Here is a 25,955-nt window from a genome sequence, read left to right on the forward strand (position 1 = left end):
AATTTGCGTGACCTGGTGTCTGCCACTAAATTTAGTCTTCCTGGTAGGTAAGTGGCTGATATCCAAATATCTCTCTGGATACACCATTGCCAAATTGTATTAGCCAGATTGTCACATGATGTCGATTTGTTTCCACCCATGGGGTTAATGTATGCTACCACGGTGGTATTGTCTATCTGTAGTCTAACATCGGGACGACAGATGGTGCAATGGGCTAAGTGTTCGGCTGGCGACCGGAAGGTGGCCGGTTCGAATCCCGCTTGGAGTGCATACTGTCGTTGTGTCCTTGGGCAAGACACTTCACCCACCTTTGCCTGTGTGTGAATGTGTGTGAGTGATTGGTGGTGGTCGGAGGGGCCGTAGGCGCAGAATGGCAGCCACGCTTCCGTCAGTCTGCCCCAGGGCAGCTGTGGCTACAGAAGTAGCTTACCACCACCGAGTGTGACTGAGGAGTGAATGAATAATGCGATGTAAAGCGCCTTGAGTATTAGAAAGGCGCTATATAAATCCCATCCATTATTATTATTATTATTAACATGCTGGTGATATGACCCAGTACAATATGACTTTAGGCCATGTAATGCACCCAACATTTCCAGGTACTTTATGCCCAGTGTGAGTAATAATGATGCCTCCTGAGCAGTCCATCTACCTCCACAGCTGGTGATGGTATTGGTGGCTCCCCACCCAAGTGCACTGGCATCAGTTTGTAGTACCATGGAAGGGTTACTGACAATGATTGGATTGGAACAAAGCCAGATGTTATCTATCCACCATTTTAGTTCCATTTTAGCTTGATTGGTAGTTTCATAGGTCTGTCAAAGTGACCTGCATTAATTTAGAGTGCTTGTATTTTTGTTCTCTGTAAGTTTAGGTAATGTAGAGGTCCAAATTGTGTGGCTGGAAAGGCAGCCACCATTTTGCCAATTACTTTTGCTACCAATCTGATGGATGGTTTGCTGATGTCAATGAGGTTATTGCAAGCCTCTATTAAATCTCTAGCCTTTCCCTTAGGCAGAGTCACCGACATGTGAACTGAGTCAATGGTGAAACCCCAAATAGTCCATAGTAGTGGAAGGCGTTAGTTTAGATTTAACTGGATGGATAATAAATCCCAGTTTTCCAAATAACTGTTTTGTGGCTGTTACAGTTTGTTTGGCCAATTCCAAAGTTTTGCCCACAATGAGTATGTCATCTAAATATGCCATGACCATGTGTTTACGTTTCCGTAGAGACGCTAGGGCTGGTTTCAAAATTTTTGTGAACAGCCTGGGGCTGATGATAACACATTTGGCAGTGCTTTATACTGCCAGAGTTGTCCCATCCAGTTGAATTTTAAGTAACATCTGTGGTCACCTCGTATAGGCACTGAATAGTAAGCATCTTTTAAATCGATGCTGGCCATGAAGTAACCTTTGGAAATTAATTGTTTAGCAGTAAAAAAGGTATCAATTTTGTCAGATCTATGATGATGCGACAACCACCATCTTTTTTGTTTTTGATAAATATATTCGACACGCATTCTAATGGTTCGTGTTGAGTTTTCTCAATTACACCTTTTATGTAAAGCCGCTCCAGTTCAGCTTGCGCTTTTGATTTTTCTTTATCAGAAGGCACGAACATTCGGTTCAGTATATGTTGAACTGGAGGGCTGTACTTGTGTATAAACTCTATTGTATATCCCTGGATACTGCTTAAGATGTAAGTATCGGTTGTTAACATGCTCCATGCCTTCAGAAAAGAGTGTAATCTCCACCCAACCTCCATGCTCCCTGTATTTTGTAGGGAACCAGACCAACCTACCTCCATAGTTACCAGTGGCAGGTTTACTGCTTCTTGTAGGTTCTTCGCTGCTGTTGTTGCGCTGGTGTCTGGATTTTCGGTTTGGTTGGCGTTGGAGGTCCCCGCATCTTCCAAGAAGGCCGGCCTGGGCCATGGCCTAAAAAAGACTCATGTTTTGAGTACCGGGCCTTCGAGCTTTCACCAGTTCTGCTGGTGGGTGCGTAGGGTGCTGTCTTTGGCTGTAGTGGGTTCCAGTAGGTTCTCTTGTTCCTGCACCCCTTGCACACTTGTCTTTCCTTCTGCGGACCCCTCTTCCAGGTCAACCCAGAACTGACCCTCAGTGCTCCCCTCTGATGCGGTAGAAGCACTGTGCAGCCCTTCAAGAGGTACTGCTGTGGGTTTATCATAGGGCCCACAGTGACCCGACTCCATCTTCCGGAGTCTGTCACGTTGGAGCAAATGCTCCATGCACCGCTCCATCCGGCTCCAGCGCTCTCGGGCGCTGGCCGCCCGCGGTTGTTCAAAGTCGGACTCCTCTGAGTTCACGACCTTGTTTGTTTTTGTGTCTAGCCTTACCGCCCGGCCGCGTGGATCTGGCCGGTGCGGAGGCGACATCGGGCACAGCTGATCCCACTATCGGTGATCCGAGTGCCGCTGGCTGCTGCTGGCTGCCCGCTGCACCGCGGTCCTCCCACACCAGCTTTGTCCTTACTGCCCTTCCGTGGAGTGGATCTGGCCGGTGCGGAGGCGACATCGGGCACAGCTGATCCCATCTAGCCCACCAGCTTTGTTGCAGCCCGTTGGTTTCTCCACCTGTAATCAGCATGGGAAAGCACAAAAACGCAGGTCCAAGTTAAAATTGTCGCTACGGGGGAACGTCGTTCCACCCCGTCTCCTGCCGTTTTCGACTTGTCAAAAGTCGACGGCCCCATCTGAATAGTCTCCCGCCTGGCCGTGGTGTTCTGGCCGGCGCGGGACCAAAAGTCGGCACAGCTGATCCCTTACGGGACTTGTGCCTTCAGCTGCTGCTGGCTCCCGCAACTTCGCGGTCCTCCCCAGCCAGCTTCACTCGCAGCACTTGTGGACACTATTTTGTCCAGCTTCCCCCCCTGTGAAAAAACAGCGCGGGGAACAAAACTACCGCACAGTAAATTTCTTACCTGCAGGTCGCGGTTTCAAACTTACCGCTGCGGGGTACACTCCACCCCGCCTGTCGTTTCGCAAGCGTGAAGCGATATGACACGCATGCGTCTTGGCGGGGTTCTTCACGTAGTCACACGTGACTCCGAAGTAAAATAGACTGGTTTGTTGTCAGAGTAATGAATTCTCTGTATGCTCCACTGAAGATGAACATTACATGTTTATTCGACTCTTGTTTCCAAGATTTTTCTTCCAAGTCTTGTTCATGCTTCTGCAATAGAATTTCATTCATCTTATTGTTTAATTCCCCGTTACTTTACGGTGAAAAATAAAGGGCCTTTTGTCTTTTCTTCACGATTGCACCTTCCCTTTTGTGATTGGAAATGGTGAGTGGTCCATTGGGTTGTCACCTAGACACCAACCTGGTTGTCACATAGTTTAGCTTTAGTTTAGCAGCTAAACTCTGCAATGTAAACTGGTCATGACAGCTGGCAGCGTTGAACACCGATAGAAACATAGATACATAGAAAATAGGTGCAGGAGTAGGTCATTCGGCCCTTCGAGCCTGCACCGTCATTCAATATGATCGTGGCTGATCATCCAACTCAGTATCCTGTACCTGCCATCTCTCCATACCCCCTGATCCCTTTAGCCACAAGGGACACATCTAACTCCCTCTTAAATATAGCCAATGAACTGGCCTCAACTACCTTCTGTGGCAGAGAATTCCACAGGTTCACCACTCTCTGTGTAAAAAATGATTTTCTCATCTCGGTCCTAAAAGACTTCCCCCTTATCCTTAAACTGTGACTCCTTGTTCTGGACTTCCTCAACATCGGGAATAATCTTCCTGCATCTAGCCTGTCCAACCCCTTAAGAATTTTGTAAGTTTCTATAAGATCCCCCCTCAATCTTCTAAATTCTAGCGAGTACAAGCCGAGTCTATCCAGTCTTTCTTCATATGACAGTCCTGCCATGCCAGGAATCAGTCTGATGAACCTTCTCTGTACTCCCTCTATGGCAAGAATGTCTTTCCTCATGGAAGGGAAGGTAAACTTAAGGGACCGCTCGTGCATTGAGAAATTGGCCACAGCTCAAGGAGCTGAACTTTGGAGGTACAGAGGATGGGGAAATGAACTAGCAGATTTCAGAAAGACACTGTAGGTTCCTTCCATAAACATGGGCTTAGAAATTCACCTTGGTCGGTGTAGATTGTAGATTTAAGTTCATAACAAGAATCTTTAAGTCAACACCATGGATTTAGTATTCCAATGGAGATTATTTGAGGGAATTCTAATTTCATGGCCATGGGCCATTAAAATCCAAACAGCTCTAATCTGTACTGTTTGATGACTATTGGGAACCCTCCATGCTGACTTCAGTGGTAATTCCACTGGAGCTCTGGTACATGAGCTGCAAGGAAACTTCCTGATTCTCTCAACGTGCCAGAACTCTTGTGATATCTGCATTGTATGGAAGTTTAGAGACAAGATCCCTACAAGCCTCAAGTACAACTATTTAAAGCCCTAATCTTGGTCAATTCAATCAGGGGACTCTTTTTTTTAATGGCTGCAGATGGATGGAGTGGGGCTTTCACCTCTTTAAGGTCCCTCAGTGCCTCAGGTGATGCCGTCCCACTGTGAACCTGGTGGTATTAAATCTGTTGTCTGTCCTCCATGAATGTGCAGGAAACCTGACCCTGGAAAATGAGTGTGGAGCAGAGGAGACCCCTGTAATCAGAAAATAGTGTGGCTCCACCTGAGGAAAGTCTTAACATGAACAATTAAGGGCCTGTCCCACGAGCATGCGACTCCATGCGGTAAGCGCGACCTAACGTGGTCGCTTGAGCCGTACGGCCTCGCGGGGCCGGTCCCACTTCGATCGCCGGAGCTGTATGGAGTTGTGCGGAGCTGGTCCCGACATCGCGCGGGGCTCCGAAAAACTGACCGTTCAAAAATTCCGCGCGGCAACGGCCTGCGGGCCAGCAGCAGCCTCGACGCCGTACACACCGCCTCGATGGGCGTGCGCAGCGTTTCGAAGCCGTACGCAGCGTCTTGAGGCCGTACGCAGCGTCTTGACGCCGTACATCACGCGCGAACTTCCCGCGGACTTCGCTCGAACTTCACGTCACTCACTCGACCTCCGCGCGGCCCCCGCTTCCGGTTTGGTCGCGCTCGCCGCATGCAGGCACATGCTGGTGGGACCGGCCCTGTACATGGATCACTCGACCTCCGCGTGGCCCCCGCTTCCGGTTTGGTCGCACTTGCCGCATGCAGGTCGCATGCTCCTGGGACAGGCCCTTTACTTTGCATGGAGGCCGATGGTACTCATTTTTTCAACCTACCACTGAAAGTATTGATTTAATTTAACCACAGAGAATATTATACTGTTAAGTATCAAGTAAGGACTTTCATCTGTGAATATCAGTGCTCAAATATATATTTTCTGATTGAATTTTTAAAAAATCATAACATTTAGGGATTATTTAAAGTTTTTAGGAAGTGCGTCACTGTAATGGAAGTCCATGCAAAGCCCACAACTGCTGAATTGAATTGAATTGAATACATTTTATTAGCCAAATATGTATACACACAAGGAATTTGCCTTGGTGCTTTGCTCGCAAGTAACAACACGATATACAGCAGACAATTAAAAATAAAACATTATAATTTAAACATGTGAAGAAGGAAATAAAATACCAGAGCACAAAGAAACAACAGACTTTTGGCTGTTGAGTAGAGCTGCTGCGCATGGAATAAAGCTGTTTTTATGTCTGGCTGTGGCAGCTTTGACAATCCGGAGTCGCCTTCTGGAGGGAAGTGATTCAAAGAGTTTGTGGCCAGGGTGAGAGGGGTCAGAGATGATCTTGCCCGCTCGCTTCCTGGCCCTTGCAGTGTACAATTCATCAATGGAGGGAAGGTTGCAGCCAATAATCTTCTCTGCTGATCGAATGATGCTCTGCAGCCTCCGGATGTCGTGCTTGGTGGCTGAGCCAAACCAGACCATGATGGAGAAGGTGAGGACAGACTCTATGATGGCAGAATAAAACTGGACCATCATTGCCTGTGGCAGATTGTGCTTCCTCAACTGTCGCATTAAGAACATCCTCTGTTGGGCCATTTTGTCTGTGGAGTCGATGGTGGCCTCACATTTAAGGTCCCTCGAGATGATGGTTCCAAGTAACTTAAAAGACTCCACAGATGTGACTTTGGTGTTGTTGATGGTGAGTGGGGTGAGGGGAGGGGGAGCTCTCCTAAAGTCTACAATCAATTCCACTGTCTTAAGAGCATTGAGCTCCAGGTTGTTGCGATGACACCAGGACGCCAGCTGTGCCACTTCCTGTCTGTAGGCAGATTCCTCCCCATCCTGGATCAGTCCAATCAGGGTTGTGTCGTCCACAAACTTGAGAAGCTTGAACGAGGAGTCAGTGGTAGTGCAATCATTGGTGTAGAAAGAGTAGAGGAGAGAGGAAGGAATGCAGCCTTGCGGTGCTCCTATGCTGACGGTCTGCACATCCGAGATGTGCTTTCCCAGCCTCATATGCTGCTTCCTGTCTGTCAGGAAGTTGATGATCCACTGACAGAGGGGTTCAGGCACAGTCAACTGGGAGAGTTTGGAGTGTAGTAGCTCTGGCACAATGGTGTTGAATGCAGAGCTAAAATCCCCAAAACAAAATCTTTGCATAGGTCTCCTGGCGGTCTAGGTGTTGGAGGATGAAAAGCAGGCCTAGGTTGACTGCATCAACCACTGATCTATTTGCCTGGTATGCATACTGCAGTGGGTCCAAGAGGGGGTTTGTGATATTTTTCAGGTGGGCCAGCACAAGTCTTTCAAGGGTCTTCATGATTACAGAGATCAATGCGACAGGCCTGTAATCATTAAGACCAGTAATCCTTGGCTTTTTGGGTACAGGAACAATAGTGGAGACTGAAGCAGGCAGGGACAGTGCAGGTTTGCAGGGACCGATTGAAAATTGCTGTGTGGACTGGTGCCAGTTGTTTGGCACAGAGCTTGAGGGTAGAGGGGGGTTCAGGGTTCGGTGCTGGGCCCGTTACCGTTTGTCATCTACATCAATGATTTGGATGAGAGCAGACAGGGCAAGATTAGTAAGTTTGCTGATGATACAAAAGTGGGCAGTTTTGCAGATAGTGAAGATGGTTGTGAAAAATTGCAGCAATTTTGATCGATTGGCCAGATGGGCCGAGGATTGGTTGATGGAATTTAATACAGGGAAATGTGATGTGTAGCATTTTGGGAAATCTAACATGGGCAGGACCTACACAGTGAATGATAGGGCTCTGGGGAGTGTTGTAGAGCAGAGGGATCTAGCAGTGCAGGTGCATGGTTCCTTGAAGGTAGAGTCACAGGTGGATAAGGTGGTCAAAAAGGCTTTTGGCACATTGGCTTCAGTCAGAGTATTGAGTAGAGAAGTTGGGAGGTCATGTTTCAGTTATATAAGACGTTGGTGACGCTGCATTTAGAGTATTGTGTTCACATTTGAGCACCATGTTACAGGAAAAATGTTGCAATCTGGAAAGGGTACAGAGAAGATTTATGAGGATGTTGCCAGGACTAGAGAATCTGAGTTATAGGGAGAGGTTGAGTAGGCTGGGACTATTCCTTGGAGCACAAGAGGATGAGGGGTGATCTTATAGAGGTGTATAAAATCATGAGAGGAATAGATTGGGTAGATGCACAGAGTCTCTTGTCCAGAGTAGGTGAATTGAGGACCAGACGACGTAGGTTCAAGATGAAGGGGAAAAGATTTAATTGGAATCTGAAGGGTAATTTTTTTCACACAGGGATTGCTGGGTGTATGGAACGAGTTGCCAGAGGAGGTAGTTGAGACAGGGACTATCCCAACATTTAAGAAACAGTTAGAGAGGTACATGGATAGGACAGGCTTGGAGGGATCTGGACCAAATGCAGACTGGTGTAGTTGGGACACGTTAGCCGGTGTGGGCAAGTTGGGCCACGTTGTATCACCCTATGACTCAATGTAAAAGGCTACCATAGACAAGAGGGAAAATATGGCAAAGGTAATCTTCACACAGAAGCTAGTTGAGGCCAGTTCATTGGCTATATTTAAGAGGGAGTTAGATGTGGCCCTTGTGGCTAAAGGGATCAGGGGGTATGGAGAGAAGGCAGGTATGGCATACTGAGTTGGATGATCAGCCATGATCATATTGAATGGCGGTGCAGGCTCGAAGGGCCGAATGGCCTACTCCTGCACCTATTTTCTATGTTTCTATGTTTCACCCCAGGCAATTGATTATTTTAGTGGTATCTGTGCTGTGAGTGGCTTTCACACTATGGGGAGTAGATGATCAGTGAGGCAGAGATGGCAGCATATGGTGAATGCCAGGCAAGTCTGTAGCATCCTGAGCATTGCGGTATTCAGTTGGCAGACGCTCAGTGCACTAGATCATTGTCAGAATGAGAACCCTATGCTTTCATCTGCTTACTCTTTGTTGTTTTGTAATAATTGTGTTACCAATGTTTTCGGAATCCACTTTTGATTAGTAGAATTAAAGGCATGGTGGCACAGTGGTAGAGTTGCTGCCTTACAGCTGCAGAGAACCGTGTTTGATCCTGACTACGGGTGCTGTCTGTATGGAGTTTGTACGTTCTTCCAGTGACCTGCGTGGGTTTTCTCCGGGATCTTCAATTTCTTCCCACACACTAAAGACATACAGGTTTGCCAGTTGAGACAGGTTTGCCAGTTAATTGGTTTGGTAAAATTGTATATTGTCCCTAGTGTGTGTAGGATAGTGTTAGTGTGTGGGGAACGTTGGTCGGCATGGACTCAGTGGGCCGAAGGGCCTGTTTCCACGCTGTATCTCTAAACTAAACTGAACTAAATGTTAAAAAATCAGTCTTGTAGCATTATTCACGTGTCTGACCCTGCATTAAGGTCAGATGCACTGCAGATTGTGCACAGAAATAATCACATGTACAACCTGTAAAATTGTTGAAGTCATTACTGTACAACAATGGTTTTTTTCACCCTGTTCAATTGGAATGCTTTGATATTTATTTCTAATTCAAATAATCTAGTATTTAAATGGTGAGATTACCAGGATTGAGACATTTGGAGACTGACAATCCTTGGAAATATGGAATTGACCCAGACTGTAAATGCCAAAGTAAGATACCAAAGATACCTTTATATTACGCCTGACATTTGCTCCACTGTAATCTCTTTCCATTTTCGTCTATCAGACTAATGCAATTTAGATGCACACTACATACTACAGCCTGGCATTTTTTCATCGTGCATATATCAAAAATTAATTGCAAGTTATCTTTTTGTGAGAATCTCTGATGGACGTCAAAAGCATTAGGTTGATTGGCTCAAGTGGGTGGGAATTAGGTTGTTTATTGAAACTTACCAGAAACCAGCAGATTATAAATCTTAGAACAGCAAAATCAATGACCTTTTTTATTCCTGTCTGCATACATAACAAACTTATTGAAGCCGACTGTATTTCCCAGATTTCAATGGTTTTTGACACATAAAGGTCCACTAGCACAAGATGAAAAGTTAATGAGTACAGCTCACTATTAATTTAGGAGATTTCTCTGCATAACATCGATGACCTGACAGAGGTCTGTGATATTGCATCATAGGAAGCAAATGTTCATGTTTTATATAACTATGTTTTGGAAAAGTACCATTGTGCAGTGAATTAGACAGTTATTTAGCTATGGCTCTGGGCTTTTGATATTTTCTATCAAACTAAAATTCTTGCATGTAGGCTTCAATGTAGATGCATTGGTATGTAGGTTCTGGAAATCAAATTGGATCTTGGCTGATGCAGGGCAAACGCTCATATATATCGCTGACCCTGAAACATCCTGGCAGTCACTGGTACCTCACCTTTGTCAGAGGCTTCTAGACTCTGGATGTGGAGAGGATGTTTCCACTAGTGGGAGAGTCTGGGATCAGAGACCATAATAAAAGGACGTAGCTTGAGAAATGAGATGAGGGGGAGTTTCTTTAGTCAGAGGGTGCTGAATCTGTGGAATTCATTGGTACAGAAGGCCGAGGAGGCCAAGTCAATGGATATTTTTAAGATGGGGATTGGCAGATTCGTGATTAGTTATGGCCCTGTCTCACGGTGCGAGTCCACCCACGAGTGATCCCGAGTGAAAGAAAAAATCAAACTCGTGGTTGTCTACGAGATTCCAAGTTTATGTTCACGAGTTTCAACAAGTTCCCGCGTGTATGTCTAAGTTTGACGTTTACTTCTCATTTCTGCGATCTACCAAATTCCTCTCCCGAGTTACCAAGTTCCTCTCCCGAGTTACTCTTGAGCCAACAACGACTACCGACGTGTGGAAAAATCATCACATGGTAAAAGTGATGTCATGCAGTTTTTTTTCACTATAAAAAGACCCAGACTGAAGAACGATCTCGACCCGAAACATCACCTATTTCTTTTCTCCAGAGATGTTGCCTGACCAGCTGAGTTAGTCCATCATTTTGTGTCTATCTTTGGTTTAAACTAGTATCTGCAATTCCTTCCTTCAAACCTTTAGAGCAGTTTGTTTCAAGAAACAATCCTTCCAAAATTGCATTCAAAAGTCTATTTGAACTGCATCAATCATTGAAAGGCATAGGCTGTTTTGTGTCGGGAGGAACTGCAGATGCTGGTTTACACCGAAGACAGACACAAAACGCTGGAGTAACTCAGCGGGACATGCAGCATTTCTGGAGAGAAGGAATGGGTGACGTTTCTGGTCGACTCCCTTCTTCAGACTGAAAAAAAGTTTCGACCCTTCTCTCCAGAGATGCTGCCAGCTTGGCTGAGTTACTCCAGCTTTTTGTGTCTAGTAAGATTGTTTTATTCCCTTAATTTATCTCTCATCTGAACGTTGATAAACGTCTATCAAAATGATTAGGTAAATTGATCATTAACATTATTTTTTTCCCCCCGACAGCAAGGTCCGTAGACCAGAGGGAGAGCAGTGTGTGTCTCTCTACTCACCCAGCATGTCCGTCAGAGCAGCCGTCCCACCGTCGCGACTTAAACTGTATAAAAAGCAGCGGCTCAAAACATTGCTGTTTGGGCAGATCTGCCCAGAAACTACCCCTTTCACACTCACCCCAGCCCTGGGAAACAAAGTTTTCAGAGGTCAACAGTCACCCCAGCCCGCCCGCCCTCTGAATGAAAGACAAAGCTTAGATGTTCTCTTCAGCACAAAGTTACAGAGCACGCCGCTCTTCCTATTTATTGTCCCCCATGTTTCGGGCCCAGACCCTTCTTCACACTACTGAAATTTCTGGGCCTATTTCCCCACTGCCCCACAGGTGTTACAGATACAGCGCGGAAACAGGCCCTTCGGCCCACCGAAACCGCACCGACCAGCGATCCCCGCACATTGACATTTACACCAAGCCCATTAACCTACCCATGTCTTTGGAGCTTACACCATTTTCTTATTTGACCTATATGTTAAAACTTTCAGGGTGTATATAACAGCTGGATATTTAAAATCACGTTCATTTATTTATCGGTATTTTTTGGCATTCAGGTCTGGGGCGGGTTACCGAGTGGAATATATTTTTGGTCCACTTTTTTTCCCCTACTGCGTAGCTGCATGAATTCTCTGGACTGTATTTGACGCTGGTGTATGTGAACTGTCTCCTCTTCCACCATCTCCACTCTCCAACCGGGCGCAGAGTTTAACTTTTGATATGTGTTTGCCGTCCGGCCTTGTGTTTAGTTAAGTGAAACATCTCATTATTCATCTCGGGACGCCTTCTGCTTCGGGAGCTCTCCGTTAACGCCAAGCAGTTGAGGAGAATTGACTCCAATATCACAGAGACTGATGCATTTTAACGATGGGCCTTAGACAATGCTGATTAAAACCGACAGCTTCCACACATAAACACAAAAAACAACCTAAAAATACTGATAGTACCCACGAGTTAATACGGCAAACTCACGAGTCACTACGTTAAACTCATGGGCTACTACGGTATTACAACGAGTTTAAAAGTTTCAAATTTTTCCTTCAAGAGTAAATTTGATTCGTGGAAATCTTTCAACTTTGTTTCAACAAAAATTTTCACGAGTTAACAAGTTTCCTGAGTACCTGCCGTTAGCGTTACGAGTCACTAAGTTACGTCCACGAGCTCCAACGTTCCCGCTACGTTAATTCTACGTGATCACCACGAGTTTGATTTGTTTTTAACTCGGGATCACTCGTGGGTGGACTCGCACCGTGAGATAGGGGTTTATGTGTGCCAAGGGTTATGGCGAGAAGGCAGGAGAATGGGGTTGAAAGGTAAAGATAATTCAGCCATGGTTGAATGGCAGAGTAGTCTTGATGTCCTAATTCAGCTCCTACCGCTTATGAACTTGTGAACTCTTTTTAAGTTTCTCTGTCACGAATACTAAAGAAAATATTCAAATAAATGTAAACATTATAAAAGAAAGAAATAGTATTAATGCAATGAAAACGAAATATGAATAAATGGAATTAAAGCTCATTGATACATTAACAAATAATAATCAAATTATCAAACCAGGGCATCGGAGATGTCCTCATTCTTTAGGGAATGTGGCTTCCCCTCTTCTGCTATAGATGAGGCTCTCTTCTATACCCCATAACTCTGCTCTCACTCCCCATCCCCCCACTCGTAACAAGGGCAGAGTCTCCCTAGTCCTCACCTTCCACCCTACCAGCCGTAACATACAACAAATAATCCTCCCACATTTTTGCCATCTCCAACAGGATCTCACCACTGGTCACATCTTCCCATCTCCTCTCCTTTTGGCTTTCCGCAGAGACTGCTCCCTCCGTAACTCCCTGGTCAATTCGTCCCTTCCCACCCAAACCACCCCTTCTCCTGGCAGTTTCCCTTGCAACCGAAAGAAATGCTACACTTGTCGCTTTACCTCCCCCCTTGACTCCTTCCAAGGACCCAAGCAGTCTTTTCAGGTGAGGCAGAGGTTCACCTGCAGCTCCTATAACCTCATCTATTGCATCCGCTGCTCTATGTATCAGCTGCTGTACATCGGTGAGACCAAGCGTAGGCTTGGCGATCGATTGCCCAACACCTCCGCTCGGTTCACAATAACCAACCTGATCTCACAGTGGTTCAGCACTTCAACTCCCCCTCCCATTCCAAATCCGACCTTTCTGTCCTGGGCCTTCTCCATGGCCAGAGTGAGGCCCACCGTAAATTGGAGTAGCAGCACCACATATTTCGCTTGGGTAGTTTAGACCCCAGCGGTATGAACATTGACTTCTCCAATTTCAGGTAGTCCCTGCTTTCTCCTTCTTTCCCCTCCCCTTCCCAGCTCTCCCACAGTCCACTGTCTCTACCTCTTCCTTTCTTCTTCCCACCCCCACATCAGTCTGAAGAAGGGTCTCGACCCGAATCGTCGCCTATTTCCTTCGCTCCATAGATGCTGCCTCACCCGCTGAGTTTCTCCAATATTTTTGTCTACCTTTGATTTTCCAACATCTGCAGTTCCATCTTAAACATAAAATTATCATGTAGTTTATATAAACAAAATAGCATGCACAAAGCACAAAGTGCTGCAGTAACTCAGCAGGTCAGGCTGTATATCTGGAGGAGATAGATAGGTGACATTTCAGGTCAGGAACCTTCATCAGCTCCAATACCTCTCTTTCCTGATGTTGTTACAGCCCTGACATCAAATAAAGACCTAATGTAAAATGCCTCCAGTCCCCTTCCTCAGCATGTCATTGTTCTGATGCTGGGCTCCCTTGTTGAGCCCAATGGGAGAGTGGGACAGTGATATCTGACTCCAGCTCAACTCGGAATTCTGCATTTCCATGGACATGCGATACAATTCGATAGAACTTTATTCATCCCAGGAGGGAGATTGATTTGCCAACAGTCATAAAACACAAAATACATGAAACATGAAATGAATGTAACTAAGAAAATGGACAAAGGAGAGCCAGTGGATGTAGTGTACCTGGACTTTCTGAAAGCATTTGATAAGATCCCACAGAGGAGATTTGTGGGCAAAATTAGAGCACATGGCTTTAGGGATAGAAAATTGGTTGGCAGACAGGAAACAAAGAGTAGGGATTAACGGGTCCCTTTCAGAATGGCAGGCAGTGACTAGTGACATACCGCAAGGCTCAGTGCTGGGACCGCAGCTATTTACAATATATATTAATGATTTAGATGAGGGGATTTCAAGTAACATTAGCAAATTTGCAGATGACACAAAGCTGGGTGGCAGATTGAACTGTGTGGAGGATGCTATGAGAAGGCAGGGTGACTTGGAAGGTTGGGTGAGCGGGCAGATGCATGGCAGATGCAGTTTAATGTGAATTAATGTGAGGTTATCCACTTTGGTAGCAAAAAAGGAAGGCAGATTTTTATTTAAATGGTGTCAAGTTGGAAAAAGGGGAATTACAACGGGATCTGGGGGTCCTTGTTCATCAGTCATTGAAAGTAAGCATGCAGATACAGCAGGCAGTGAAGAAAGCAAATGTCATGGTGCCCTTCATAACGAGGAAAACATTTTTCACACAGAGAGTGGTGAATCTCTGGAATTCTCTGCCACAGAAGGTAGTTGAGGCCAGTTCATTGGCTATATTTAAGAGGGAGTTAGATGTGGCCCTTGTGGCTAAAGGGATCAGGGGGTATGGAGAGAAGGCAGGTACAGGATACTGAGTTGGATGATCAGCCAAGATCATATTGAATGGCGGTGCAGGCTCGAAGGGCCGAATGGCCTAATCCTGCACCTATTTTCTATGTTTCTATGTTTCTATGAGAGGAGTTGTGAATACGAGCAAAGAGGTCCTTCTGCAGTTGTGCAGGGCCTTAGTGAGACGACACCTGGAGTAATGTGTGCAGTTTTGGTCCCCTAATTTGAGGAAGGACATTCTTGCTATTGAGGGAGTGCAGCGTAGGTTCACAAGGTTAATTCCCAGGCTGGCGGGATTGTCATATGCTGAGAGAATGGAGCGGCTGGGCTTGTACACTCTGGAATTTAGAAGGATGAGAGGGAATCTTATTGAAACATATAAGGTTATTAAGGGTTTGGACACGCTAGAGGCAGGAAACATGTTCCCGATATTGGAGGAGTCCAGAACCAGGGGCCACAGTTTAAGAATATGGGGTAAGCCATTTAAAACGAAGATGTGGAAACTTTTTCACACAGTTGTGAGTCTGTGGAATTCTCTGCGTCAGAGGGCGGTGGAAGCCGGTTCTCTGGGTGCTTTAAAGAGAGAGCTAGATAGGGCTCTTGAAGATAGCAGAGTCAGGAGATATGGGGTGAAGGCAGGATTGGGGTACTGATTGTGGATGATCAGCCATGATCACATTGAATGGCGGTGCTGGCCAAATGGCCTACTCCTGCACCTATTGTCGATTATCTATTAAAGAGACGAGTGGAAAGGATTGGGGACGTACAAAGATTGGTGAAAGAGGGGGGGGGGGGGGGAGGGTGGAGTCAGTCTACCCCACTAAAAAGGGGGAGTGGGTAGATGTATAGTTTGATAGGCACAGGGAAGAAGATCTCCTGTGGCGTTCTGTACTGCATCTTGGTGGAATATGCGTGTGCATCCGAGACGAGACGAGATGAGGCCCCCAGTGGCTGCAAGACCCCTCTGGGGCCCACAGCTACCACTGCTCAATCCAGCACACTAAATGTTACATGTTATACCTGCTGGTTTCTGCATTTTATCAGCCATGTACAGACCATATCATGAATCGCAAGCCTTAATTTGCCATCTCAGATTAATAAGGGAGAAAGTGAGCTGGCTCCAAACAAATTGGGTTTGTTTTGGATCTCTTCCCATTTCACAAGCAACATTTTGTTTCAGTATTACATTTTGACCTAAAAATTCAGTTCTGCTGCTCCTGACTGGATCTCTTATTGGCAACCGGTCGGCCCGTCTAAAGATACGACACGGAAACAGGCCCTTCAACCCACCGAGTCTGCCCCAACCATCACCCCTTTACACTAGTTCTATCTTATCCCACTTTGCAACCACTCTCCTACATGATCTAGACAATTTACAGAAGCCAACTCACCTACTAACCCACACGTCTTTGGGATGTGAGAGGAAAGCTAAGTATCCGCAGGAAACCCACGTGAACACAGGGAGAACGTGCAAACTCTGCACGGACTACACCCAAGGTCAGGATCAAATTCGCATCTCTGGTGTTGTAAGGTCAGCTGCACCACTGTGCCACCCAATTCCATTCTGTTCCTAAAAAACATAGAAAGTAGGTGCAGAAGTAGGCCATTTGGCACCTTCGAGGCAGTACCAATATTCAATATGATAATGGCTGATCATCCAGAATCAGTACCCTGTTCCTGCTTTTTCCTCATGTCCCTTGATTTCAGTACCCCTAAGAATGGTACCCGGACGTGGCATCGAAGGACGAGATGCCGAAGCGAAGAAGTGGAAGCCAAATAACTAAGCGAAACTACGCCGAAAAGCCAAATAACCGAAAGGGCACAAGGCCGAAAAGCCAAATAATCAAACGGACACAACGCCGAATAGCCAAATAACCGAAAGGGCGAGACGCCTAAAAGCCAACTAACCGAACAGAAATGATGCCGAAAAGCCAATTCACCGAAAGGGCGGATCGCCAAAAAGCCAAATAACCGAAAGGGCGGGACTTCTGAAAGCCAACTAACCGAAAGGATGCATCACCAAAAAGCCAAATAACGGACCTGACGTAGCCGGGAGGCGGGACTTGTCAGTGATTGGTCCAGACCCCCGCGTCCATCACATCACTGGCCGGGGTAAACGGGAGGGTGGGGATCATTTTTCCTTTTCCTTTGCTGGTTTTGGACTTTCCTGAATATAAAATCAAACCCCGTATGATTGGAACTTTCAGTTGATTTAACAAAATAATAATCCAAATTGGTTCCATAGATATTTACACCAACTGTAACAATTACATTTTGACTACCACAATACATTTGCGTCCATTTGGTTATTTGGCTTTTCGGCATTGGGCCCTTTCGGTCATTTGGCTTTTCAGCGTTGTTTCCGTTCGGTTATTTGGATTCCACTTCTTCGCTTCAGCATCTCATCCTTCAACGCCACGTCCTCATATGCTAAGAACTATATCTAACTCTCTCTTGAATACATCCAGTGAATTGGCCTCCACTGCCTTCTGTGGCAGAGAATTCCACAGATTCACTACTCTGGCTGAAAAAGTTTTTCCTTACCTCTGTCCCAAATGGCCAATTCTTAAATGTGACCCCTGGTTCTGGACTCCCCCAACATGGGGAACATTTTTCCTGCATCTAGCCTGTCCAATCCCTTTAGAATGTTATATGTTACTATAAGATTCCCTCTCATCCTTCTAAATTCCAGTGAATATAAGCCCAATCGATCCATTCTTTCATTATATGTCAGTCCCGCTATCCCTGAAGTTAACCTGGCGAACCTACGCTACACTCCCTCAATAGCAAGAATGTCCTTCCTCAAAGTAGGCGAACAAAACTGCGGCACCCCACTAGTCATTACAGTTCATGTGTAGGAAGGAACTGCAGACGCTGGTTTACATCGAAGATAGACACAAAATGCTGGAGTAACTCAGCAGGCTGGCAACATCTTTGGAGAAAAGCACTAGGTGACTTCTCGGGTCGGAAGCCTTCTTCAAACTGCAAGTGTTTTATGTCTGTCCATTCTGTTCTTTTTGGATTCTAATGCTGGGAACATTCCTGATAAATTTACAACCCCTCAAATTAGATATTGGCTCATCCATGATTTAGAACTTTCTGAGAAGAACATTGAGTTCCCTCTAGGAGCTGAAAGTTTACGTTGTATTTTTCAGGAAAGTTTAAAGAGCACGCCATTGTGCAGAGCCAGCATGGAAGTGTGTATGAATGCCTCCCGTGCAGGAACGGATGCAGCTCATGTCAGGACGACAGCCCCTGCCATGCAGAGGCGGACAAGTACCTGCGGATTGCCATTATCGCATTCCAAACGTTCTGCATGTTGTTGGATTTCATCGCTATGCTGGTGGTCTACAACTTTCGCAGGTGCAAGGTAAATGTTTAGACACCTCAACGTTGCATTTGTGCTGTTGGTTGATGCTTTACTGTGGATTTTGGTGCTGAATTGTTGCAGGATGATGCATGCCGCAGCAAGGATCTTTATGTAGTGCTTGCAGATCCACTTGCAAAGATAGGTGTGAGAACTATCAGATGAAACATTCAATGGAGACAATTTCATCCAATTATCACTGTCAGGAATATATTTAGAAACAACCAATTTCTAAGGGTCTGCTTCACCATGCAATACCATTGAGTGGTTTGTGTGCTCAGCTTCCTCTATACACATAACCCTGTAGTGGGACACAGTTCCACCTCTATCTTTAAATTTGCGATGTTGTTGGGTGAATTATGGATAATGATAAGTCAGAGCAGAGGAGGGCGATCGATGGTTTAATTGAATAACAACCTTGGTCTCAACATCAGTAAAACCAAGGAACTGATTGTTGACTTTAGAAGGGGAAAACCAAAGATCCACAAACCTGTCGTCATTGATGGGTCGGTGGGGGATCGTCTAAGAACTGAAGATCTGTCCTGGACCCAGCACATTGAAGCAATTACAAAGAAAGCCTCGACTTCCTTAGAAGATTGAGGAGATTTGGTTGGTCAACGAATACTCTCTTTGAATTTCTACAGGTGCACAGTAGAGAGCATATTGTCTGGTTGAATTACGGCCTAGTTTAGCAACACGAACGCGCAGGAATGAAGAAGACAGCAAAAAGTGCTGAACATTGCCCAGTCCATCACAAGTACTGGCCTCCCCACCATTGAAGGGATCTATAGGAAGTGCTGTCTTAAAAAGGCAGCCAGCATCATCAGAGACCCACACCACCCTGGCCTTGCTCCCATTTCACTCCTGGCCTTTGGAAATAAATTATAGGAGTCTGAAAACTGTAGCTTCATGGTCAAAACAGCTTTTCCCATTAACCATGAGGCCATCAAACACTACAAACTCTAACTAAAGTATGAACTACTTTGGTTGCACTAATTGTTTGTAGTTTATTTTGTTTCGCACTATATTGTTTTTTTAATTGAACTTTTGTTTGCTTTATTTGCGTCATTATTAAATCTATTGAGTATTGTGTTTACAAACCTGTTGTGTTGCTGCAAATAAGAATTTCATTGTTGTGTTTCAGCTGGGCATAAAACTAGAAATTACATTAGTGATTCCTTCCAGAATTAGTCCACTTGAATGATTGCACATGAAGGCCAATCACATATTTTTTTTTGCAGGATAAAGCAAGGGCCATATTTAACAGATTTAAAAAAATCTAGTCATTGTTCTCTTATTCTTGTTGGGTCATATTATTAACCTATACAATTGCACATAAAAAGAACCAGAACCTAGAAAATCTGTTGATCAGAAAGGCCAATGAAGTGTTCTGAAGTCAGTCACACAACATTAAAATAGGCCTTTCAATCCAACGCACATGTCAACAAGGTTGCCCCATCTACTATCGGTCAACCTGGCCGCATTTGGACCATATCCCTCCACACCTATCCCTTGAACCTATGTTCTCTGGTTCTTGATTCCCCTACTGTGGGTAAAAGACTCTGGGAACAGACCCTGTCTATTCCCTTCACCATCTTCTATACTTCTATAAGATCACCCCTCAGCCTCCTGCACTCCAGGGAATAAAGTCCTAGCCTGCCCAACCTCTGCCTGTAGCTCAGGCCCCTCAAATCCTGGCAACATCCTCATATATCTCTGCCCTCATCCTCGTAAATCTTCCCTGCAGTGAAGATTTAGTTCTGTTAGTAGCCAGATGTCACTCTGGCCTCGCTGAGATCATCTGAAGATCGTAGGTTCAAACTCTAATCTTGAATTTGAGTACAGAATCTTTTTTGGCAGCACTAAAAAGTCTCTGACAGTCAAATATGAGGCAGAGTAAAAGTGCAGAGTGCAGAATATTGTGAGGCCTCTAAAGAGAGTCCTTTTTTTGAGTACGTTAAGAACAGATGAAGGATATAGTTTGCAATGCTTATACCGATACATCCTGAACAAGTGGAGTTATATTACAGTGTGCTTCACTGAATTGTGGAATGTTCTATGCAGGAATGACTGAATCAGCAAGATAAGCAAGAAAGAAGGAGGAGTTTCAGTTCCCTTTATAATACTTCGTGTTTTGCAGAAACTGGGTACTGTGGGAGTTAAAGCATCTTAGTTTTATGTTCATTCCTGCTCCCGGGTGATATCTAACTCCTCCAGACAATAAATTTAGATCTTAATGCAAAGAATTGATCGTGGTTCTATTTTAATTAAATTATTGCTCATGGAGACAGGATCCATTTAAGGATTAAACCTCTAGATGAAGGCTCACCCGGAAAGTCAAAGCGTCTGTTACACCGGGCTCTCCCACTCTCTGCCTCCCCTTTGCTGCTCAGCATGCCTGAGTGTCAATGTACAGCTTCTGGATCCCCTGATTTTCAGCCACGAATAACTATTCAACACTTCGATGCGCCATTAACCACTGATATCCACCATTTATAAGGAACATGAGGAGTAACTTTTTCACTTAGGTGGGTATATGGAATGAACAACCAGAAGAGGTATGTATAGGACAGAACTGCAGATGCTGGTTTATACAGAAAATCAACGCAAAATGCTGGCGTAACTCAGCGGGACAGGTAGCATCTTTGGGAAGAAATGGATGGATGATGTTTCGGGTTGAGACCTTTAATCAGACCCAGTAGGTCTGAAGAAGGGTCTCAACCCGAATCATCACCCAATCCGTCTCTCCAGAGATGCTGCCTGTCCCACTGAGTTACTCCAACATTTTGTGTCTATCTATCAGAAGAGGTAGTTGAGGCAAGTACTAAAGCAGCATTTAAAGGACAATTGGGCAGGAACGTGGATAGAAATGGTTTAGAAGGATATGAGCCAAATATGAGCAAATGGGACTAGATTAGATGGGGTATTTTAGTCAGGATAGACATGTACCTAGGTATGTTTCGACCCAAAACATCACCCATTCCTTCTTCCCAGAGATACTATCTGTTCCGCTGAGTTACTCCAGCATTTTGCATCTTTTTGTTACCTAGATACGTGACAATAAAGTATCATTGAATCATTGAATTGAATCCCTCATTCTGCCATTACTATCAAGCCATAGGACAATAAGAAGTGGCAATCTGCTGAGGTTTCAGGATACGACTACTTAGATTAAATTATCATGCTTCTGAGAGGATTCTTGGACATGGAGAGTATTGCATGCGGTTTTATTATGAGTTGTATTAAAATGTCCAGGGTGCAGCTATTTTATCTGAGACTGCAGCTGTGTGCAACCTAATGCTGGCAGCGTACATAAAACTGTTATGGCTGCCCAATTAAAGGCCCACAGAGGCAGCACTGTGGTAAGAGGGCACGGCAGAGAGACACAGAAGAAAATGGGTAGCTTGTTAGTTTGCAAAGATTCGTAATTAGAAATGTTCTCCTGCCATGAATTTGTTTACTGAGAGGAGCTATTAAGCCTGCTAAGATGTCATAAATCTGTACATTGACTTTGGCAACCATACGCAGACCAAAGCAAATCTTCCTCATGAACTCTCAGGTATGGACCATGGTTGGTCTTGCAATAGTGCACTGGTATTATCCATCCCACTGTGTTGCCAATAATGATCATAGAACCATAGAAACATAGAAAATAGGTGCAGGAGTAGGCCATTCGGTACTTCGAGCCTGCACCGCCATTCAATATGATCATGGCTGATCATCCAACTCAGTATCCTGTACCTGCCTTCTCTCCATACCCCCTGATCCCTTTAGCCACAAGGGCCACATCTAACTCCCTCTAAAATATAGCCAATGAACTGGCCTCAACTACCTTCTGTGGCAGAGAATTCCACAGATTCACCACTCTCTGTGTGAAAAATGTTTTTCTCATCTCGGTCCTAAAAGACTTCCCCCTTATCCTTAAATTGTAACCCCTTGTTCTGGACTTCCCCAACATCGGGAACAATCTTCCTGCATCTAGCCTGTCCAACCCCTTAAGAATTTTGTAAGTTTCTATAAGATCCCCCCTCAATCTTCTAAATTCTAGTGAGTACAAGCCAAGTCTATCCAGTCTTTCTTCATATGAAAGTCCTGCCATCCCAGGAATCAGTCTGGTGAACCTTCTCTGTACTACCTGGTATACCAGATAGATAAGGTAAACATGTTCATCAGGGCTATCCATAGAGATGAAGTACTCAGCTCCACAAACCTGCTCCACCATTCAATAAGAGCATGTCTGATCTAATCATACTCTCAATTTCACACTCCTCCACAATAAATCAGTGATTTATTATAGATAGATGCTTTATTGTCACAATGTACGTGAAGGTACGGTGAAATTCACACACACACACACACACACACACACACACACACACACACACACAAATTATCCCTTTATTTATTAGGAATGTCTCTAACTCTGGTCTTAAAATGTTCTAGGACTAAGCCTCCTCTGTCCTTTGATGAAGAGAAGACCAGACTCATACCTTTTGAGAGAGAAAAGAATGACCTCACCTTTCTCTTTAGTGGTGACTCTACTTTTAAACAAGGATTCCTAGTTCTCGAATCTGCTATCAAAGGAAACATCCTCTCCACAGCCATCCTTTTAAGATCTCTCAAGATCTTGAATGTTGCAATCATGTTATGTTACCTCACATTCTTTTAAACTCCAGCGGATACAAGGCTAGCCTATATAACCTTGTCTCACAAGAGAAACCATGACAGATATTACTCTAGTAAACCAGCTTTGCGGTGTTTCCAATATCTTTACTTATTTCCCTAAATGAACGGATTAATACTGTACAGTATTTAACACTTATCCTCACCAATGCCCAATATACCAGAAGCAGAAACCACCTATTTTGTACTCAATTGCACTCAAAAGAAATGATAACATTCTCCTTGCCTGTCAAATTACTTGCAGTATCTCAAAGAACAGATTTAAAGGTCACTAATCTATTTTAAACTCCATAATTTATTTGCGATAAATCTATAATTCGGCCTAAAGCCAGCGAGCAATCCCTCAGCAGGTCACACCTGATGCCCTGCTAGTCACCTTGATGGAAGCCTAGTGTCCTGCATGTCATGCTGCCAGTTTGATCATGAGAGGCAGAACAGGCGACATGTTTGTCTCTTCTCTCCTTTGTTATGGGATTGTTATGCTGTGATGGCTATTTTGCAATTTGGCTTTGAATCCATTTAATCACCATGCTCTTACATACCTAATTTCTAATAGAATCCTTGCTTTCTGTTCTAAGGCTGAGCATAATGTGTTTTCTTCTTTTTAAATTTTTATTAAAACTCTCCTTTGCGGATTGAAAGCCTACCCTGGCAACACGCCATATGAAGACACAATTAAATAAGCGTTATAGCCAGAAGGTAGTTGAGGCCAGTTCATTGGCTATATTTAAGAGGGAGTTAGATGTGGCCCTTGTGGCTAAAGGGATCAGGGGGTGTGGAGAGAAGGCAGGTACGGGATACTGAGTTGGATGATCAGCCATGATCATATTGAATGGCGGTGCAGGCTCGAAGGGCCGAATGGCTTACTCCTGCACCTATTTTCTATGTATCAATGTATCTCTGCTCTTCCTATTCTAGTCTCTTTATCACCCCTAATTTCAATCATTCCACCCCCAACAGTGGCCTAGCTCTGGAGATTCCTTTCTAAACAGTGAGTCACAGTGTCATAGAGCCCATGTCAACTATTAAGCACATATTTATATTAATCCCATTTAATAGCAAATGATCTGTAACTTTTAATCTTAGCAACAAAGTATTCATCTGGGTGCGTCTTCAATGTTCTGAGAATACCTGCCTCAGTCAGTGCCTTTTAGATTCCAACCATTCTCTGGGTAAAAGTATTCTTCCTCAGATCCCCTCTAAACAAGCTGCTCCTTATGCTCCACCCTCTAGTTTTAGATACTTCTAGAAGCTTCTTACTCTCTATCCTATCTATTTCCCATCCTTTCAATAGCCTAGCATATCTCTGTCAGCTTACCATTCAGTATCCTTTGCCCTAAAAGAAAACAAACAGAAGGCAATGGAGGCCAATCCACTGGATGTTTTCAAGAGAGAGTTAGATTTAGCTCTTAGGTCTAAAGGAATCAAGGAATATGGGGAAAAAGTAGGAACGTGGTACTGATTTTAGATGATCAGCCATGATCATATTGAAGGCGGTGATGGCTCCAAGGGCCGAATGGCCCACTCCAGCACCTATTTTTCTATGTTCTATGTTCTAATCCTTTCTCTCCTCTCCAGGAATGCTCCTTTCTAGATAATATTCCTGCTAAATCTCTTCTGCTCCCTTTCCAAAGCAATCACATCCTTTCTTTATTATGGTGACCAGAAATGTATCGAGTACTCCAGCTGTGGCATGACTGGTGACTTTTAAAGCCCTTACTCCATTACCTATCTACTCTCATATTCCAAACCCTGGCTAAAGAAAGTAATTATCTTGCATGCTCTCTTCACCACCTTATCCACCTCTGCTGACACCTTCGACAATCCTTGTACACTTGAGATCCCTCTGTTTGTCAGTACTCCCTTGGCCCTATCATTCATTGGTTCTGTCTTAGCTTTATTTGTCCATACTGCCATGCATCGCCTCATACTTAACAGGATTCCATCTACCATTACTCTGTCTATTTTACTAACTAAGACTATTCTCACTGCCAATAATATTAGCAATTTTTGCATAATCTGCTGATTTACTAATCATGCTTCCTATATTCATATCCTAAATTTCAAGGGGGCTGAATATTTTTGCACGCCACACTTTTCAGTTTTTTATTTGTAAAAAAATTTGAAAACCATGTATCATTTTCCTTCCACTTCACAATTATGCACCACTTTGTGTTGGTCTATCACATAAAATCCCAATAAAATACATTTACGTTTGTGGTTGTAACGGGACAAAATGTGGAAAAGTTCAAGGGGTATGAAAACTTTTGGAAGCCACTGTATATACCACAAACAGTAAGGGTCCCTCCAAACAAAAAACCTTGCATCATCACTATCAAAGCCACGACACAACGACTTTTTTTAATTAATCTCTGTGCTTCCAAGTGTCATGCCTGTCAGATTTCCCTTTCAATTTCTCTTTCTCTCTACCACTGATGTTAGACGCGGTCTTATAACTACCTGGCTAATTCCTGCTACCCATTTTGACTAAAGGTACTGTAAACCCTCACAATAAGGGACCACGGGGAGGGGGTGTTGGGTTTGGATGGTATCCACTACCTTTATAACCATTAAGGGCCTGTCCCACGAGCATGCGACCTGCATGCGGCAAGCGCAACCAAACCGGAAGCGGGGGCCGCGCGGAGGTCGAGTGAGTGATGTGAAGTTCGAGCGAAGTCCGACGGGCGTGCGCAGCGTCACGACTCTGCGTACGGCATCAAGAAATGCCGTAGAAAACATTTTATCGGGATGCATCACAGCATTGTATGGGAACAGTGCCATCTGCAAGGAATTGCAGAGAATTGTGGACGCAGTCCAGACTATCACACAAACCAACCTCCAGTTGACTCCAGTTAAACCTCACGCTGCCTCGGTAAGGCCACCAGCATAATCGAGGATGAGTCACACCCTGTCCACTCCCTTTTCTCCCCTCTCCCATTGGGCAAAAGGTGTAGAAATGTGAAAACACACACTTCCTGACTCAGGGACAGTTTCTTCACAGCTGTTATCAGGCAACTGAACCATCCTACCACAACTAGAGAGCCCTTCTGAACTACTATCTACCTAATTGGAGACCCTGAGACTTTCTTTGATCAGACTTTAAATTGAATTAGATTTAGCTCTTAGGGCTAAAGGAATCAAGGGATATTAGGCTGTGGGCCGAGCATCAAAAATATGTCTTGAATTTAACTTTCGTGACCCATGTCTGGTATCTACTTGAAATTTTGCCACAGATTTAGATAAAATATAATAGAAAGCGAATTCATAACTCGTCAGTGACAAAAGTTGCACACTAATTAATTAAGCTAATTAGAAAATTAAATCAAAAAAGTCAGCGC

The 25,955-nt window shown here is 44.5% G+C and overlaps 1 protein-coding gene across 1 annotated transcript in view; it reads left to right on the forward strand.

Annotated features, from left to right (window-relative positions):
• gpr158 (G protein-coupled receptor 158) overlaps positions 1 to 25,955 on the forward strand; it is a 636,863-nt gene that overhangs the window by 388,360 nt on the left and 222,548 nt on the right. Inside the window, 1 exon segment of the mRNA XM_033015870.1 lies at positions 17,723 to 17,937. Within this exon segment, the coding sequence (XP_032871761.1) occupies positions 17,723 to 17,937 (215 nt within the window).

This window comes from Amblyraja radiata, chromosome 2, assembly GCF_010909765.2.
Source record: "Amblyraja radiata isolate CabotCenter1 chromosome 2, sAmbRad1.1.pri, whole genome shotgun sequence".
Lineage (NCBI taxonomy): Eukaryota > Metazoa > Chordata > Chondrichthyes > Rajiformes > Rajidae > Amblyraja > Amblyraja radiata.